A 17,556-nucleotide genomic window follows, 5' to 3' on the forward strand; every position below is an offset into this window, starting at 1 on the left:
CCGTCTTATTTTGATGATGAATATGAAGGCACGCTAAGCCGGGCTGGAGCGGAGTGTCTCAGAGGCTGCGCTCCTTCCAGAGCCCAAGGACTTACAGCTTCTTCCGCTGCTGCCTCCCTGTGCCAACAACCCCCCCCCAAAAGTTGTGATGCTTTTCTTTACCCAGTGCTTTGGGGCTGTGTTAGATCTCATTCACCTCCGCTTTCAGCACTACAAGGCTAAACGGGTCTTCTCTGCTGCTGGGCAACTTGTCTGCGTTGTAAACCCCACGCACAACCTAAAGGTGAGTTGCTGTCTATCATTTTATATTCGCGCAGCTCGGGTTCCAGTCGTTTCTCCGTCGTCGGGGACTCCCACATGAGCCTGGATCTCCCAGCAAAGGCTTCCCGGTTAGGGCTCGGACTTACCGGGTACCCGGTGGGGTAGCTCGGCTCATTCTGGCTTTCTAGGCGTCTTGTGCTCTCGGCGACAGCGTGTTGTTCCCCGATTTGTCAGGAACAACTGGAGGGATGGTCTGGCCTCTTCTCCCTCTACAGCACCCCCGCCCCCGCCGCTGTCAGCCCAGGAGTGGGGTCAGGGTCACAAGTGAAGGTGGTGGAGGGAGTAGGGGGTGTCCTCTCCTCGCTCCCAAATATTCATGGCCAAGTGTTCAGGAGACAGAATTTGAAAAGTTACCCAAATTGCAGACTGTCCCATGTGTTTGGGAAAGCAGGCGAGCACATGGATTTTGGAAGCCGCTTCTGGCGACCTCTGAAGTAGCTGGGGCGGGGGGGGGGGGCGGGGGGCGGGGCAGGAGCCCCCAAGAACGGAACTGGGGACTGGGTGAGAGGGCTCTTCCTGCGAAGTGTTTATCGTGCTCAGCCTCGGTGTGACTGTGTGTGTGTCTGTGTGTGTGTCTGTGTGTGTGAGAGAGAGAGAGAGAGCTGGGAAGATCGGGAGGAGTTTGCTTGCGGGGAGCTGGCTGCGCCCCTCGCTCCGGGGACAGGAGGGGGCAGGATTTGCTTCAGTTGTGTAATAACGAAACCGGCTGGGAGCTGCTGCTGTCTGAATCACCGCAGGCCGCCGGCTGCTGCCGGTCTGGCGCCGCCGCCTCTGCATTTGTGCCTCCAGGCCAATGCCCTTTCGCCAAAGAGCCCAAATCAGAGATCTGGAGAGATGGGCCCCCCGTCACAGCCAGGTCAGGGAGAGGAATGAAGAGCGATTGGCTTGGGGCGGTGCGGAAGAGAGGAAGACGGTGCCGGGGTGGGGGTGGCGCGGATGAACTCCCCAAAGAGGAAACTCTGAGCCCACCGTGGCTCTGTTTGAAATTAAACGATGACCCCGATGGGAGTTGCTTTCCTGTCCTCCCCGCTGCGCGCAGGGCTGAGTGACAGGGAGGAGCGCGGGTCTGCAGCAGGAGCCACGGAACGGTCTCCTTGAGGACAGATCTGTCATTCTGACCCTGCTCTCCGGTAGGAAAAGTGTTGCTTGTTGCTCATCGCTTTATAAACTCCTACAAAGCGTCAGACTCTCCTCAACCGGAGCCCCTCAGGTCAGCCCTGATGGGTGCCCATCCCCTCCCCACACCCCAGTGCCTGGAAGTCCCTAGGAGGTAGGGCTGCTCGGAGGCCTTAGAGGTGGCCAGTCCTGGGTGGAGGGATGAGGAGCTGCCTTGGGACTGGGGCAGTGCCCAGATCCAGGAACTGGCCCTCTGAGGTACCCAGTCTGTGACCAGCATCAGTCACTCTGTGACTCTGCCCTGGGGCTCATGCTCTCTCCTTCCTAAGCACTTGCTCGCTCGCTCGTTCTCTGTCTCCTTCCCCTCAATCCACTGTCTCTTTTTGCCTTCATGGCTTAGTTTTATAAATGAGAATTCACTGCCAGTCACCCTTAGCAAAGCAAGTGTATGGCGTACATACTAAAATATGATTCTGAATTCCATTTTATGGCCACTTTTGAGACCGCATTCAAACTCCCATTATTTTGTCACTTTACATTAGTTACTTCCCTATGGCAAGAAATTTTGTTTACTCCTATTTTGCATTTTAACACCCTTAAAAATTGTTTATGAAACTTAGCCTTTCCCAAGTTTGAATTTATATGTTTCATTGACTGCGGCTGATGATGGAGGAGAGGGGTGCTGAGATTTTGGGGTGCGGTGGGGTGAGGTGAGGTGCATCTGTGAATATCTTGCAGGGATGTCTGCCTGGATATTGGTAAGTTGTCCTGCTGCCTGAATCCCAGGAGTTCAGAGTCAGGGCTCTGGCTGGGAGGTCAGGGTTGGCTCTGACCAGCTGTGTGCCCTTGAAAGATTCAATCTCTCTGAGTCTTCCCTCCCTCACCTTTAAAATGGACATAGGAACGAATAACTCCACAGCTCTGGCTCATGGCTAAAAAGGATTACTAGAGGTGAACGTGCTTTCCAGCACTCTCTTCCAGGAAAAAAAAAAAAAAAATCATGTTGGGACGCCTGGGTGGCAAGGTCAGTTAAGTGTCTGCCTTCAGCCCAGGTCATGATCCTGGAGTCCTGGGATCGAGTCCCACACCAGGCTCCCTGCTCAGCCAGAAGCCTGCTTCTCCCTCTGCCTGCTGCTCCCCCTGCTTGTGCTTTCTCTCTCAAATAAATAAATAAAATCTTTTTTAAAAAATTATGTTATTGTGCATAACTTGTGGGGTTCCATGAGGAACTTGAGAAGTAGCCACTTAAAGCCTTGAGCCCACTTAGAAACCATATAAGCAGCAAGATAAAAATAGGTGACATATGCTTTGGGAGGCTATTTCCGTGGCTCACTTTTTCAAATACATCCTCATTTGGCTCTTGATTTCCCGTAAAAAACCACTTAGAGGTTTTGCTCCAACAAGCGTCAGCAAGGTAAACAGAGCAAGGTGAGAGTGGCTGATGCTGCGGGGGTCCGATTCCCCTGCATCCTGCCAGGCACAGAGAGCTCTGGAACCCAGAGCACCTTGATGGTGTCTCCATAAGCACACTGTGTGTTTCCAGGGTCCAGGAGGCCCATCAGGTAAGTCCTACCTGCTTTGCAGAGATTTTAGAGCAACAATTCTATAGGTGCGTGGCTGGCCCTACCACTTACGTTAAAAAGCAAATAAAACTCAAAGGAAAAGTGCTCCTTCTAAGCATTAATTTCCATAGACAGATCACAGAAATATGCCTTGGATATAATAAGCTGTGATCTACATGGGGGAAAAATTCTTTTTTTTTTTTCCTGAAGAAAAAAATTGTTGTGGTGATGTTAGCCCTGAATAGCTAATTGATCTGTGGTGCCTCCCTATACTTGGTATGACAGGCTGGTACATGAAATGGTGACCAAGGACAGAGACGGCATCCTTGCTTTCAATTTTTTAGGCTGTGTGCAGCTGCGGTGAGGGCTGGGAAGCCTGTGTTGTTCTTTGTGGAAGTATATTTGCACTTTGTCCTTTCCCGGGCTTTTCCCAAGAATGCTAACTATATTCAAGGACCGGAGGCAAGTGCTGAGTTATAATCAAAATTCACTTACTGAGCAGAGAAAATCGTGTATTTACCGTGCTTCTATAGGTCACCTTCATTCTCAATCTTATTATGGCGATTACTCAGTAACCTGGGATTCCTTCAAGCAAGCTGATGCCTTTCCTTCTAAGTGGAAAGCAGAAGCCTTCCTTCGAAGGCAGACACTCTGGTTCAAGCCATTACACCCCTTAAGCCCACCCCTAATTAAAAGGGCCATTTAGAGCAGCTGGGCTGGAACACGAGGGATCGGAACTCCGGGGACCTCTGCTTTAAGCAAGGCACAGGCAGAGGGAGAATGAGTAGCACAGCCCTCTCCGTGGAGTGCAAATGACACTCTGTGTTGCCCTGTGTCTCTTTCTGTCTCTACTGGTATGGATGGCTCCTTGCACAGATAGGATTCCAAATGATGCCCCCCATTTCTCCTTCCCACTTCATGAAAGGTGACCACCAAGAAGCCAGTGTCCCTGGCTTGCTGCCCTCTGCTTCATTCACAGGGGTTACAGAAATGTGGCTAGCAGGCTGCAGGCTGCAGGCTGGCACTGGGGAGGGCTCCAGCTCCTGGTCCTGATTCAGCATTCCTTTCTCCCTCGTGTTTTCTGCTTATTTCCAAATCAAGAAAGCCTTTCTCTCCTGGCTCCTCTCCTATCTGCACTAGCCACTTCTATAATGCCCTGTCCAGGCAGCTCACCCTTCTCCCAACCCATCTCTAGGATGTCCTTCAAAGGGTGGGATGGCCGGTCCCCACACCCAGGCCTTTCCAGGGAAGGGTCAGTAGCAGTAGCCAGAGCCCCTCAAGGGTCAGTCCTTAGCGCTTCCCGAGCAGACTGTCCCCGTGCTGAGGCTGGCTGGACGATTTCCCCCTCTAAACCACAGCCCTTGATAAACAGGTTTCTAAAAGCCTAGCAAAAAGCATTCTGGCAAACTTCTGAAGGCCCCTGCCAGTACCAAAGTCATTGCTAAGATTCCCCCAGTGCCCACCCATCCCAGCAGCTAGAACAAAGGGTATAACTTGCCCAACAAGGCTACTCACACCTCCGTCCTGCTGGTCCTAGACCTCTTCTTTTTTCTTTTCTTTTTAAAGGCTTATTTGAGAGAAAGAGTACACTGCACATGTCCGGGGAGGCAGGGGGAAGCAGAACCAGAGGGAGAGGGAAAGGAGAAAAATCTCAAGCAGACTTTCCACTGGGTGCAGAGCCCGTCCTGGGGCTCGATCCCACCACCCTGAGGTCATTAGCCAAAACCAAGAGTCTGATGCCCAACCGGCTGAGCCACTTGCCACCCCCCCAACCCAGACCTCTTCTTTATTGTGCCTGTTAACCTTGGGCTTATGGACAGAAACACACAGATACACACACACACACATAGGCACGCATGAGATGGGAGGGGCCTGTGGGACAACAATGGCTTTCATTTCAGTGCCTGCCTGACGCTAAAGCTAAAATCCAGGCATTTTAGTACCATTACTTGAAGCATTCACATGTGTTTCCTTCTAAGACCAGCCCAGCCAGTGTGGATGAATGTGTGTTGAGTGACGGGTGAAGGGGGGGGCTCTGCATGGAGGAGGAGGGGGATCACCCCAGGAGGGAACCGAGGAGAAGAGCTGTGTGGCAAAGCCCAACATCGCCTCTGCTGTTGGTGGGATCATCTTGAGAAATCCCGTTCTCGCCCTGGGGCCCCCACTAACTCTGCTCAACACGCGTGAGGCAGGCGGGCTGAATGAGAGCTAAAGACCTGAACATTGTTTTTAGAGATTTACAGGGTGGCCTTTGGAGTGTTCAGTCTCAATACCTGTTTTAAAGCTGTTTAACGTTTCCGACAAGATCGTTTAATAGCTAGCGTGTGGCTTACTCAGCCCTTGTTGACATAACCCACCTCGGAGGATCCCACTGCCGTCGCCTGGAAATGTCACCATCTTCCTTCTGCTGCCCTGTCTTGAGTCTCTCTGTGGTTCATTAGCACCCTGGAGGGGCCGGGAAAGGACGGAGCGGGGCTGAAACGTGGTGGTGGTGGCGGGGGTGCTGGTCACTGCCTGGGCCTTCTTCTGTAAGCTTCCCCGAGCAGCCTCTTCCAGCCCTCGGGTTCCTGCGACTAGTGTCGGACGCCCCACTCTGCGGGCACGGAGCAGTTATGTAGCTTTCCTGGTTAATGATGATTGCAAATGAGGCTCCCGAGTCCCATAACTAACAACCCCGAGCCCCGGGCAGTCATTTGGCTAGCTGGGAGCTAGTGATGGAGTTGCAGGAAGGCTGAAGCTGGCGTGCAGGGGAGGGGAGGGGAGGCGATTACCTCTGCCCTCCATTTATCCAGCAGCCCCAAAGCAAATTCTGTGCAACTCCCTTAACCACACAACCCCTCAGGGTGCAGAAACTATGGCGGAAAGGAGGGAACAGGTTCTGAAAGCGTTTCTTGAAATCCACAAAGAGGTCAGAGCTATTTGGATCACTACCGCGGGGTAAGACAGAGTATTTTTCTAGCAATTAACAATAGGGGAAAAAGAATAAAATAAAATAACTGCCTGTGAAGGGATTTTACCCTTCACAAAGTCATTCTGACCCCAATAGCTCTGTTTCTCACAGGCAAAACAGGTCTGTTTCAACGCTACGTGTCACCTGGAAGGGATTGATCTGGAGGACGGAGACTCGTCCTCCCACAGGGGCTGGGGCGCGGGGAATGACAAGGAGCAAGTCAGAGCTGGGAGGTCACACCTTCTTATTGTATAGTCTAGGAAACTGAGGCCAGAGAGGGGGAGCGATGTATATTTTTTCCCGAGAACTGCTGTAAAGAACTGGCACTTCTGGGCAGCTTACAGCAATACAAGCAAATGCCCTCACAGCTCAGGAGGCCAGTAGTCCAAAATCAAGGTGTCAGCAGGGTGGTGCTCCCTCGAAGGCTCTCCAAGGAGGAATCTGCTCTTTGCCTCATCCAGCTTCTGGGGGCTCCATGTGTTCCTTGGCTTGTGGTCACATCGCCCCAATCTCTGCCTCTGTGGTCCCATGGCCTCCTTCTGGTCCCTGGGCATCCTGTCCTCTGTGTGGCTATCCTACAAAGTGACACGGGACTGCATTCAAGGCCTACCTGGTCAATCCAGGATAAGATTCTCCTCTCAAGATCTTTAATTTAAACCTACCTTTGGTCACATCATATTCACTCGTTTGCTCTATAAACTAATAGTCACAGGTTCCAGGCATCAGGATGTGAACATATCAGCTTGTAGGCCACGCTTCAACCCACTATGGGACTTTTGCAGAGTCAACCCACTGAGTGACAGAAATGGAACCATGAGTTGGGTCTCCTAATGCCAGGCCAACATCCCCTACGCTGTCCCAGGCTGCCTTCAAATCAATCCAAACTAAATATTCCTTGCTTGGGTGCATGCTGTCAGAGGAGAAAATTGCAGCGACCCCCTTCCTGTGACCCATCAGCCCCGGGCCAGCAGTCTGACCTTGGGGTTGTATCACATACCCTACCATCCCCCCTTCACCAAACCCACATTTCAGTAGCAAATCGAAACCTCTGCATCCTCCTCCCCAGTTCCTTGACCCCCACCCCCGCCACAAATCTCTTTTCCTTTTTTTTTGAATTATTTAAAAAATAATATAATTAACAGGAATGTATGCACATTGCATTTTTTAAAATCAAAGAAGAAGGAGACACATAGTCAAAAGCATAGACCTTTGTATCTGGCAGATCAATACGGATAGAAGAAGTGGGTGTAGAGAAAAACAACAACAACAAAAAAAACATGGTCTTTGGGGCAGCCAGACCTGAATTCAAATCCAGACTGTGCCACTTGTAGATGTGTGTGACTTTGAACAAATGACTTAGGCTCCCAGATGCTCCATTTGCTCATGTTTAAAAGGGAGAAAATAATATCCCCCTGCTATAGCAACGTAAGGCTGAAATGAGCTCACGTGAGGCGAGCGTCTGCCGGAGAGAGTCTGTAAACAGCAGTGGTTATTGTCAACATGGTCATTACGAGGAAAGCAACTGCTTGGAAGCTGTTGGCAACTCCCCACCGCCCGACCTGGCTGTCTTTCTCTGCCTTCCCTCCCTCTCTGCAAGCCTCCTGCTCGCTGTTTCTTGATATTTGTGAATTGCCCTTGGTCTTGAAGAGAACAATTATTGTTCATGCCTTATATAAAAGTAAGATTTGTCCCTACTGCGTAGCTTCAGATAGAGCCCTTGAAATAGAGCGTGGCTTGGGTTCTGAGCCCATCCGTCCCACAGGAGAGTGGCTGGGTCTCAGGAGGACAGAGGTGCCTGCGTCGGGACGGGATGGAGAGCTGGGTCCCCTGTCATTCACAGAGCCAGGAGCCGTGCAGAGCAGTCTCCATCTCCACCCATCCTGAAACTTGCCCCTCATGACTTATGCATGACTTCATTAGTGGCAGCTGAGTAGGCCCATGGGTAAGTGGCTCTGTGAGGGGCATCTGATCTGGAGGGTGGGGACCTGAGCGAAGTGACACCACAGAGAGATTCAGCGGGGTGGGGAGATGGAGGTGGGCAGAAACCGCACGCGCCCAGGGAGATGGGAACTTTTCTCTTTGCACTTCAGTCCATCCTGCCTTGAGAAGCAGCTTGCCTCCGTGCGGGGCAGGGATGAAGGGAGAACGGACCTCCATCAAGGTTGCAGCCTCTACAATCGAGGGAGGGCAAGAGAGATGCTCTCCCCTTTTGAGCCAAGGAAGAATTCCTGGATCCCACTGTCGTAGGGGAGTTTTTAACAGTACTGAGCTCGGCCATTGACCCGGGTCCCCTGCACTCCAGCCTGAGTTTCCACCCACGCACGCACACTCACACAGTCAATGGCGAGTCTGAGGGTGCCAACCTCTTTGGACCCTGCATGGCGTCCAAAGAGTGGGGAAAGATGATAGGACGCAAAGGCCAGTGGACGGGGAAACGAGACCCCCAGCATGGCGGAAGAAAGAATATGATGGAGGTGAGCGAGACCCTTCTGCCCTATCCAGTCTGTAACTGGCCACTCCAGTCTCAGGAGAGAGGCAAAGGGAGAAAGCAGTGTTGGGAAAGAAGAGAGTGCTATTCTAGCTGAGGCCTTAAACTCTGACTTTTGGAGTCAGATGGATCTGGGGTCGTGTCCAATGAGGCTGCTTTCCTTGAGCGATCGCTCTGACCTCCTCTAGCCTGCATTTCCTCACTTGTAAAATGACTGCTTTGAGGACAAAGTCATGTGACGGGCATCAGGTGTTGAGTGCAGCCCCTAGCACATAATAAATACTCCACTTAGGGGGGCCACCATTACTATGAAGCTGGTTCCAGTACTGATGTTATCTGGTGCGCAAGGGCTGACTGAGCTTCTTTTGCCCAACGTGTATGCATGACCAAACTTCTCCTGCTCCAACTGGACAGAGGAAAGGGGCAGCACTGAGATGACCTGTGTTGAGTGACTAAGATTTCAAAGCACAGTCTGTTCAGGGAAAGAGAGCTAGAGCAACACCCAAGTTCCAGGCCCTGGTCTGAAAAACAAGGGCCAAAGGAATCAAGTGACTTGCCCAAGGTCACAGCTGATGAGGGGCACAGTCAGCTGCTCTGTGACACCACACTGCTTGGGGGTGAGGACGCTGGTTAAGGACACTGCCTGTCTAATGTGACTTGGTGGCAATGCTGGACATCTTCCCAGGGGGTCCTTGTCCCCAGGCACGTGCCTGGATGGAAACCAGTCAGGCAGGGGTGGGGCATCAAAAGGTAAATATTCCTTGGGTCTCTCGTACTAGCACAAGTACACACCGAGCACAGGGATGAGGCTCCAAATGAAGTCGCCAAAGCCATGAAGCCGTAGCCCAAGACTTTCAAATAGCAGATGGATCAAGTTCTACTATAAAAAAGCTACATTTTCATCTTACCCATGGGCCCCAGGTGAAAACACGCTCGGATAACAGATCTGAAACCAGCCTAATGTTTTTAGCTTTAGAACAAGGTCCTTGTGGATCATTTAGAATTGTGGTCTAACTGGAAATGTCAGTTTTACTTGCAAGATGCTGTATCTCTTAATAATTCCTCTGTCCTTTAATGTATTTTTAATCAGGAATTCTGATTAGGAGGGAGCTGTGTGCTGCAGGGCTGTCTCCAGCCGAGGCACGGAGAACTCCAGCAAGGAGAGAGTAGCCTATGGAAGGGGCAAGGCTGGGCTCCCCAGGATAAGACTGGAAAACGTCCTCTAGTGGAGGAGAGAGGCCACTGCAGACCCCATTTGAAGGGAAGATGGGCTTCACTTGGCATCAGGAAGGCCCACATAGAGAGAACCATCTAGAGATCAATAACAGATTTTGTAAGACTGGTCAGCAAGTCTAACCACCTGTCACGCTTGGCAGCCAGACATCAAGGCCCCCGAGATCTAACTCCTACAACCTCACCAAATATGTGCCAGGAAACCTAGAACCTCAGGGATCCTTTCTGTAAATCAGGGGTATATTGAGACTTACCGTAAGCTAAGCCAGCCACACATCCCGAAACCTTGAGACAATCATTTTCTGCTATCGCAGGTATGCACACAGTCACAACAATAATGACATTAAGAGCCCCCAAAGGGCCACCATTCCCTGAAGGCAGGCTATGTCCAGGACCAGTGTTAAATCCTGTGCATTTAATTCCCACCAGGAAGTGCTGTGTTATTACTGTTCTCCATTATACAGAACACCGAAGCGGAAAAAGGGGGAAGAGCTTGTTCATGGTGGCGGAGCCTTCTTAAATTAAAACGCTGTACTTTTAAGCACTTCTTGCTAAGTCACCTATTAGTATCCTCTTTTCACAATGAACAACAGAGCCCGCTTGCTTGGCCGGAGGACTAGTATCAAGTATATTATATATAATTTAAAAACACTGAAGTGGGATCCTGACTTACTCACCCCTGTGTATGTTCATCAAGTCCACATGGAGATGCTTCAGCTCCTGGAGCCTGGACTGGAGGACGGTCCTGGAAGGCATTCTCCAGGCTTCTCTATGCTGCCGGGTGGAACCAAGCCCCTGCAGCCTACAGTAGTGACTTGACTCCCTCCCCCTGCTTCCTGGAATTGCCCTCCAAATAAACTACTGCACCCAAGTCCTTATCTTGGGCTCTATTTTGGAGAACCCAAGTTAAGACTAGTTATGTGTGTGTGCGCTTCTATTATTATTATTATTATTATTAGCTAATGTTTACTGAGCACTTATAAACTGCCAACTGCTGTGCTGAGTGATTTCCCAGAATTGCCTTTTTTAACATCCTCAGAACAATGCCATCAGCCTAACCCCAGTTTGCACAGGAGGAAGCTGAGGCACAGACAAACTAAGTAACTTGTCCAAGGAGTCGAGTTTAGCTGGTGCTTTTAACCTCTGTCTTTTTTTTTTTTTAAGTTTTTATTTATTTATTTGACAGAGAGGGAGATCACAAGTAAGCTGAGAGGCAGGCAGAGGGGGAGGGAGAAGCAGGTTCCCTGCTGAGCAGGCAGCCCAATGCATGGCTCCATCAGGGCCTGATCCCAGGAACCTAAAATCATGACCTGAGCTGAAGGCAGCTCACGGAGCCACCCAGTCACCCCAATTTTAACCTCTGTCTTAAGCTGTCTCTCCCTCTTGATGAAACAATTGTTTGTCCTGGAATTTCCACAAAGAGCACAGTCTTCCAAATTCAGGCTCAATAAAATGATGATTTGCATTAAATCAGGGAAAACTTTGCAACAACTTTATCTACATGCCCAACTCCAAATTATTCTGCATAAAATAAATTTGTCCTCTATGACCATTTTTTTTTAAAATGGGTGCCCAGCAAAAGAAACCAGCAACAAAATGAAGGCAACCTCCTGAAGGGGAGAAAATATTTGCAAATCATATATCTGATGAGGGGTGAATATCCAAAATGTATAAAGAACTCAACTCAATAGCAAAAATAACAACAACAAAAAAAAATTTAAAGATGGGTGGAGAATCTAAACACAGTTTTCCAAAGAAGACATAGAGATGTCCAATAGACTCACGAGTAAGTGTTCAGCATCACTCGTTATCAGGGAAATGCAAACCAAAACCACTGTGAGGTATCACCTCACACCTGTTACAGCAGCTATTATATTAAAAAACAACAACAAACAAGTAGTAACAAGTGTTGGCGAGGATATGGAGACAAATAAATCTTCGTGCACTATTGGTGGGAATGTACATTGGTACGGCCACTATGGAAAAGAGTGTGGAAGTTTCTCAAAAAATTAAAAGTAGATCTGCTACCTGATCTAGCTATTACACTCCTGGGTATTTATCCAAAGGAAATGAAAACACTAATTCAAAAAGTTATATGGACCACTCTGTTCATTGCAGCATTGTTTACAGTAGCCAAGATAAGGAAACAACCTAAGTGTCCATCAGTGGACAAGCAGATAAAGAACATATGATATCTATCTGTACCTCTATATCTGTCTCTCTGTGTGTACACACACACACACACATACACACACAATCTATAAATATCTATCTCTATAGATACATATCACACAATGAACTACTATTCAGTCATAAAAAAAAGAAGGAAATCTTATCATTTCCAAAATCATGAATGGACCCTGAGGGTATTATGCTAAATGAAATAAGTCAGACAGAGGACACAGATACTGTATGATCTGACTTATAAGTAGAATCTAAAAAAAAAAAAGAAAAGAAAAAGAAACAAAGCAAAACTCACAGATACAAAGAACAGACTGGTGCTTACCAGAGGGAAGGGGTTTGGGGGTGGGTGAAAAGGGGAAAGGGGTTCAATTGTACTTGACAGACAGACTATACTCATTGTAGCAATCACGCTACAGTGTATACAAAAATCAAATTACTATGTTGCACACCTGAATATAACATTATATGCAGGTTTACCTCAATATAAGTAAAATAGATAAACGGTTACATATTTTAACAGGCAGACAGATGTCTGAAACTAACACTGACCCCCAAATCTGGGGCATGTGATTATCTTGTCCACTTGCTTCTCAATGACAATGGGAGCTGGCTGACCACATCATAAAAGAAAATTGCTCTCTAAACATGGGGATAACAACCAATAGGCCACAAAGGAAATTTTTCTTATACAAAAGCAAAAATGTCCTTTAAGAGAGCCTCTCATATGTCACACCCATTCTTTAAGAAGATCCGCAGGCCTTTGAAATATCCTGTCTCATTGGTCACCATATTTATTACTATCTTTTTTTTCCAGAACCAAAGAGAAAGGAAATTTTGATGACCAATTTCTATCTAATCTAAACTCAGTCTCCATCTTGATTCCTGGTAAACCTTTCCCCGAATTCCTAGCGAACACTGTCTCTTTCCAAAACTCCTGTGAGACAAACCGAGGGAGGGAGGCATCAGTCTGAGAGGTGAGCTTATCAGAGAGAAATGGAAAAATGTTTGATGTTTGTGAGCTTTGCTTCCAGGGTGCAAGCTGGAGAAATGCAGAGGAATGTTTATACTGACTTTGGAGAGCAGAAGGAAAACACTGAACCAGACACTGCCAAGCGGAAATCACCAGAGTGAACCCCAGACCCCTCCTCCAGCAGCCTGATATCTGGGGAGAGGCCCAGAGGGCTGCCATGGGGCTTGCAGGGGACCTGGATGTGGAAGGAATGAAAGGAATTGTAAGGAAAATGCCCCTACCATGAGTGAAGTGCCATGGCACCCCATCCCCTATGACCCCTGCCCGTCCCCACGCCCCCCATGGGGATGGGATGGAAGACAGTGGGGCGCATAGTAGCACCTTAGGACCCCTTGCCGCCTGCCATGCTTGGCCCAGCCTCCCCATAAACAGGCGGGCTGATGAGCATGATAAGAACCAGCCTCATTGAAGCCAAAGTGATACATCTGTTTATGGTAATTAAATAAATGCCAGTTGGACCCTTCTCGGCGTGCTTACTGAAGCAAGTGCCAGATACATGCGGCTCTCCAAGAATCTGAGAGAAATTAGAGGCGAGAAGGCGAGCTCCCAGGCACTTCCACCCACTTCTTGAAAATACTTGGCTGAGGAGCTTTTCTCAGAACCAAGAGGCTGAGCTTTTCTCTGCAGTCTGGCTCAGTTCCCGCTGGGTCTTGAGCAAGTCATTTAACCTTGGCTTCTCCATCTGTCAGGTGAGAAGGTGACACTTGCTCTGTGCCTCCGTGCAAGGTGACCTTGGTGTGCAGAGATGGGTCTCTATTGTTGACCCTAACTCCAGGCTGCCTCTTTTCCGAAAAGGTTAGAGGCAATTTACACCAAATGGCACAGTGGCGAGGGAAGTCGAATGGTGAATGCAAGTGGGTCCGTTGTAGGAGCCTAACCCGTTTATAGTGAGCGACAGCAATTTGGTAGCAAAGGGAAATTCCATGGACGTATTTTAACCACCTCTCAATATACTGGAAAGATCATGGCCTGTGGACTCAGACATGGTTTCAGATTTAGCTCCAAAGTTCCTATGTGACCCTTGGCAAGTGCCTTAACCACCCTGAGCTTCATTTACCTTGTCTATAAGAAGGCATGCAGTGTGAAGCAAAGAGAGGACTAAATGTGGCAAATAAATGGAAATGCATCTAGACCAGCGCCAAGCACATAGTAGTGTCCTCATAAACACTGACTTCTTTTTCCTGCCTGCTTTCTTTCCTTCCTTCCTCTCTTCCTTTCCTCCCTTCCTTTCTGCCTTTCTCCTTCCTTGTTTTTTCTTTTCATTTGTCTTTCCTCGCTAAATAAGAAAGTCTCCAGGAAACGCTTCTGCCATAATTTGATTAGTGGGTTAAAAGGGCCTCTCTGGGGATGAGAAAGACTTTGGGATGATGAAAGGAAGAAATGCCTGTCATGCAGGGAAGGGAAAATTTTAAAGATGGGAAGTGACAGAATTAACTTCTCCAAAGTCACGAGGTGAGTCTTAATTGGTAAGATGGATCCCCTCGTACACCTCAGCTCTCTCAAAGGGATCTAGAGGATCTAGACCTAGAGGATTCTAGAAGGAACACCGGGAGAATGTGTGTTCCACACGATACCAGGAATACCAGGGATGGACTGGGCTGCTGTTACGGAGGCCAGGGCACAACTCCAGACCGACGGGATGGCTGGGCAGTCTAGGGGGCATTAGAAGCCTCCATTCTCCCTGCCTGAAGCAGGTGTTAGGACTGCAGATGCCTGCACCATTTCCACTAACCAATTAGAAAATAGAGGTGACAAATGCAATTCTTTCTGGCTCTCTGAGGTCACCTGGGCACGTCCAGGCAGGCAGGCTGAGATGTCTGCAAAGAGACAGCCAGCAAGAATTCCCAGCAGCTGGCCAGCATCAGAGGCGCGTGGCGGCAAGAAGGAGCCTGTGCAACCTGCTGGGTGAAGCCCTCCCGCCAGTCTCTTTCCCCAGGGAGTATCAGACCTGCCTCATCTTCCTCACAGATCCCGCGCTGGTTTTAACTGCAGCCCTCGGAGTCATTCACTCCATGCGGCCGTCTGCATATCCGTGTCCCTATCAGACCATGAGCCCCGTGAAGGCGCCACGTCCTCAGCCTGAGCATCAATGAATGACACATAGTAGGTGCTTAGTAAATGTAGGTCTAATGAATAAACAGGAGGCTCGGGATTGTAAGAACAAGGCTGGGAAGCCAGAGAACAGAGAGGGTTATCGAGATAGAGGCTCAAAAAACAGAGCCCTTTGTCCAGAAGCCTGCTCTAAGCTATGAACTCAGTATGAAGAGGGTGTTCGGGTTATACAGCTAGAGCTAGACAAACAGTGAGACTTGGTCCCAACCCCCACCAGACCCTTCCTGCCTGAGGATAGGGTTGATTTTCTGAGCCTGGACTGGATCTGCGCTCATGGCCAAGGTCAATGATACAGGAAAACGTAGTGTGGTGCTAAGTGACGGACTCTGGAGCCACACTGTCTGGGTTCAGCAGCCATCAGCCCTGTGACTTTGGACTTGTAACTTGGCTTATCTTACACCTCAGTTTTCCTACCTGTAACATGGGAGTGATACTAGTACCTACAAGACTAAGTGAGCTGATGTGGTAAAGAGCTTGGCACAGTGCTTGGCACGGAGTGAACGCCATACAGGTGTTATCTCCTAGATATTGCCACTGATGGTGGTGTCATCATTACCAGAAGCAAGGGGGGCACACATCCCGTCCCTAGGTCCTGCCAGTGACGCCGCAAATGGAGAAAGGAAGCCGGCAGGTTCTGGCGTCCAGCCGCCGCGTTACTGCTGCTCCAACTTTAACTGGTTAGGAGTTGACCATCTGAAGATTAGTTCTCTACATGCTGTTGGCAAATGTTTTAGATTCCACTTTTGGAGAGTTGGGGCTAATCACAACCCCAGGGGTACTGCGGGTTGACTTTGAAAAGAACAGGAGTTTGAGATTTGTCTGTGGGTGCATTCAAATGAATCAGGGGGCTTTGTGGTTTAGGGGATGGGGGATTAAGCTTACTGTCCTTGCAGGCTCCTGGACCTAAAGGGGACAAAAGAACATTAAAAATCCCTTCGATTGTTAATCGAAAGGAAAGTTCTTCTTTGTTCTAAATATATCCTTATAAAGCACTTACTACATGCTAGGCACACTATTCCAATTATAAATATTAACTCAACCTTCAAAATAACCCTGTGAAATAGAGCTCTCTATAGGTGAGGAATGAGGCACAGAGAGGGTAAGCAATGTGCTCACAGCCACACAGCCATTAAGGGTGAAGCCAGGGTCATGGACTTAGGAGTCTGGTCCCAGAACAGCTCCTGTGTCTCCTGCCAAGCCACTTCTCAGGAAGTCCTAAGTTTGGGGAAATGCACAAAAGGGAAGCTGGCCTTGTCCAGTCCTGGGTGAGGTGAGCGGCCCATTAGTCCTACTCCCAATCAGAGCAGCTCTGTCTTCCCTGCTGGAAGGAGAAATGCCACAGACTCCTTCAGATTCGCACATTCCTGCTGACTCTGGGGCCCAGCTTCAGAAGGAAGGTTTTGTGCCCCAAGACACTGAGCCCCTATAAGGACAAGGACACTATCTAGCAAACACAGGCTCCGAGCTCCCAACTAGCCCTACCCTGGAGCCTGAGACCCCCTCCGCTGCTTCTTCCTCTTGGAAGTCTATCTTCTTAGTCCCCGTGGGAGAACAGGCAGGGCTTGGTGCCTGGGGGTCTTCCTCCCTCTTCTCCAAGCAAAGGGGAGGAAGCCCAGGGAGTCTGCTGATGTCAGTAAACAGGGCGGTGTGGTTGTGGGCCTTCACAATTGGACAGCCTTTTCTTCCCCTGATAGAGATAAATGTTGATAACTCAATGATGATGAAAACATTGTAAAGTGCCAAGCACAGCATGTTTAGTTACAAAAGCCAGGAATAATTGCTTCAGCCTTGCTGCTAAGAAAACCAGTTGTTGAGTCCAGGATAATTCTAGTAAGAAATTGGCATTCGGGGATTAATTGTTTAGAATGTAATGACTGCTACAACCCAAACTAATGGGAACAGAAGGCAGTTTCCAATGTGAATTTCGGGAATGAAATAGGCTCTGCTAGGCTGGCTGGTGCAGAAAAAAAGAGAATGGAGGGGCTTTTTTTTTTTTTTTTTTTTTTTTGACCTCAGTTCTGATTGGGTGAAAAATAAGAAAGCATTTTACAAGAACAGCTTCTGAGAAGACTAGCCAAAAGTCTGTGCAAACGCCTCAGGAAAACCTGGTTGATTATTAAAAACCTGGCTGAGTTCTTCCTCAGGGCCCAGAGCAGGTGTGGGGGCAGCAAGGCAGGGGTGAGTCATGACTGTGCTGCGGAAAGGTTAGCAGGCACTGGTCACAGCGTCAGACACTTCCGCTCTGTCCTTCATTGGGTCACCTCTCCTCTCTGAATCGGTCCCCCTGCAAATAGTCCTCATCCTGCCAACCTCAGTGGCTTATGGTGAGGCTCCAATGAGAGAGAGCACAATGTTCTGCCATCTTTAAACCACAATGTGACTGGAGAGCAGTGTTTGGACGTATGGCCGCCTTCCTCATCCTTTTATGAGAGTACTTAGCCCTGTCTTGTTCTGAAAAGGACTCAAGACAACTTGCCTACGTTTTTCAAGTTTCTTGCAGAGCTGTGAGTACCATGTAGGACAACTGTCAAAGCAAGCACTGGTTCGGTACCAGAGAAGA

General features: G+C 49.0%; 1 protein-coding gene across 1 annotated transcript in view; it reads left to right on the top strand.

Moving 5' to 3' along the window:
* Positions 1-17,556, top strand: part of SIAH3 (siah E3 ubiquitin protein ligase family member 3) — a 71,215-nt gene continuing 53,659 nt past the window's right edge. Inside the window, exon 1 of the mRNA XM_044249754.1 lies at positions 1-283. Within this exon, the coding sequence (XP_044105689.1) occupies positions 149-283 (135 nt within the window). The 5' untranslated portion in view covers positions 1-148. The remainder of the gene's footprint in view (positions 284-17,556) is intronic.

The sequence above is a fragment of the Neovison vison genome, chromosome 5 (genome assembly GCF_020171115.1).
Source record: "Neovison vison isolate M4711 chromosome 5, ASM_NN_V1, whole genome shotgun sequence".
NCBI classification, from domain to species: domain Eukaryota; kingdom Metazoa; phylum Chordata; class Mammalia; order Carnivora; family Mustelidae; genus Neogale; species Neogale vison.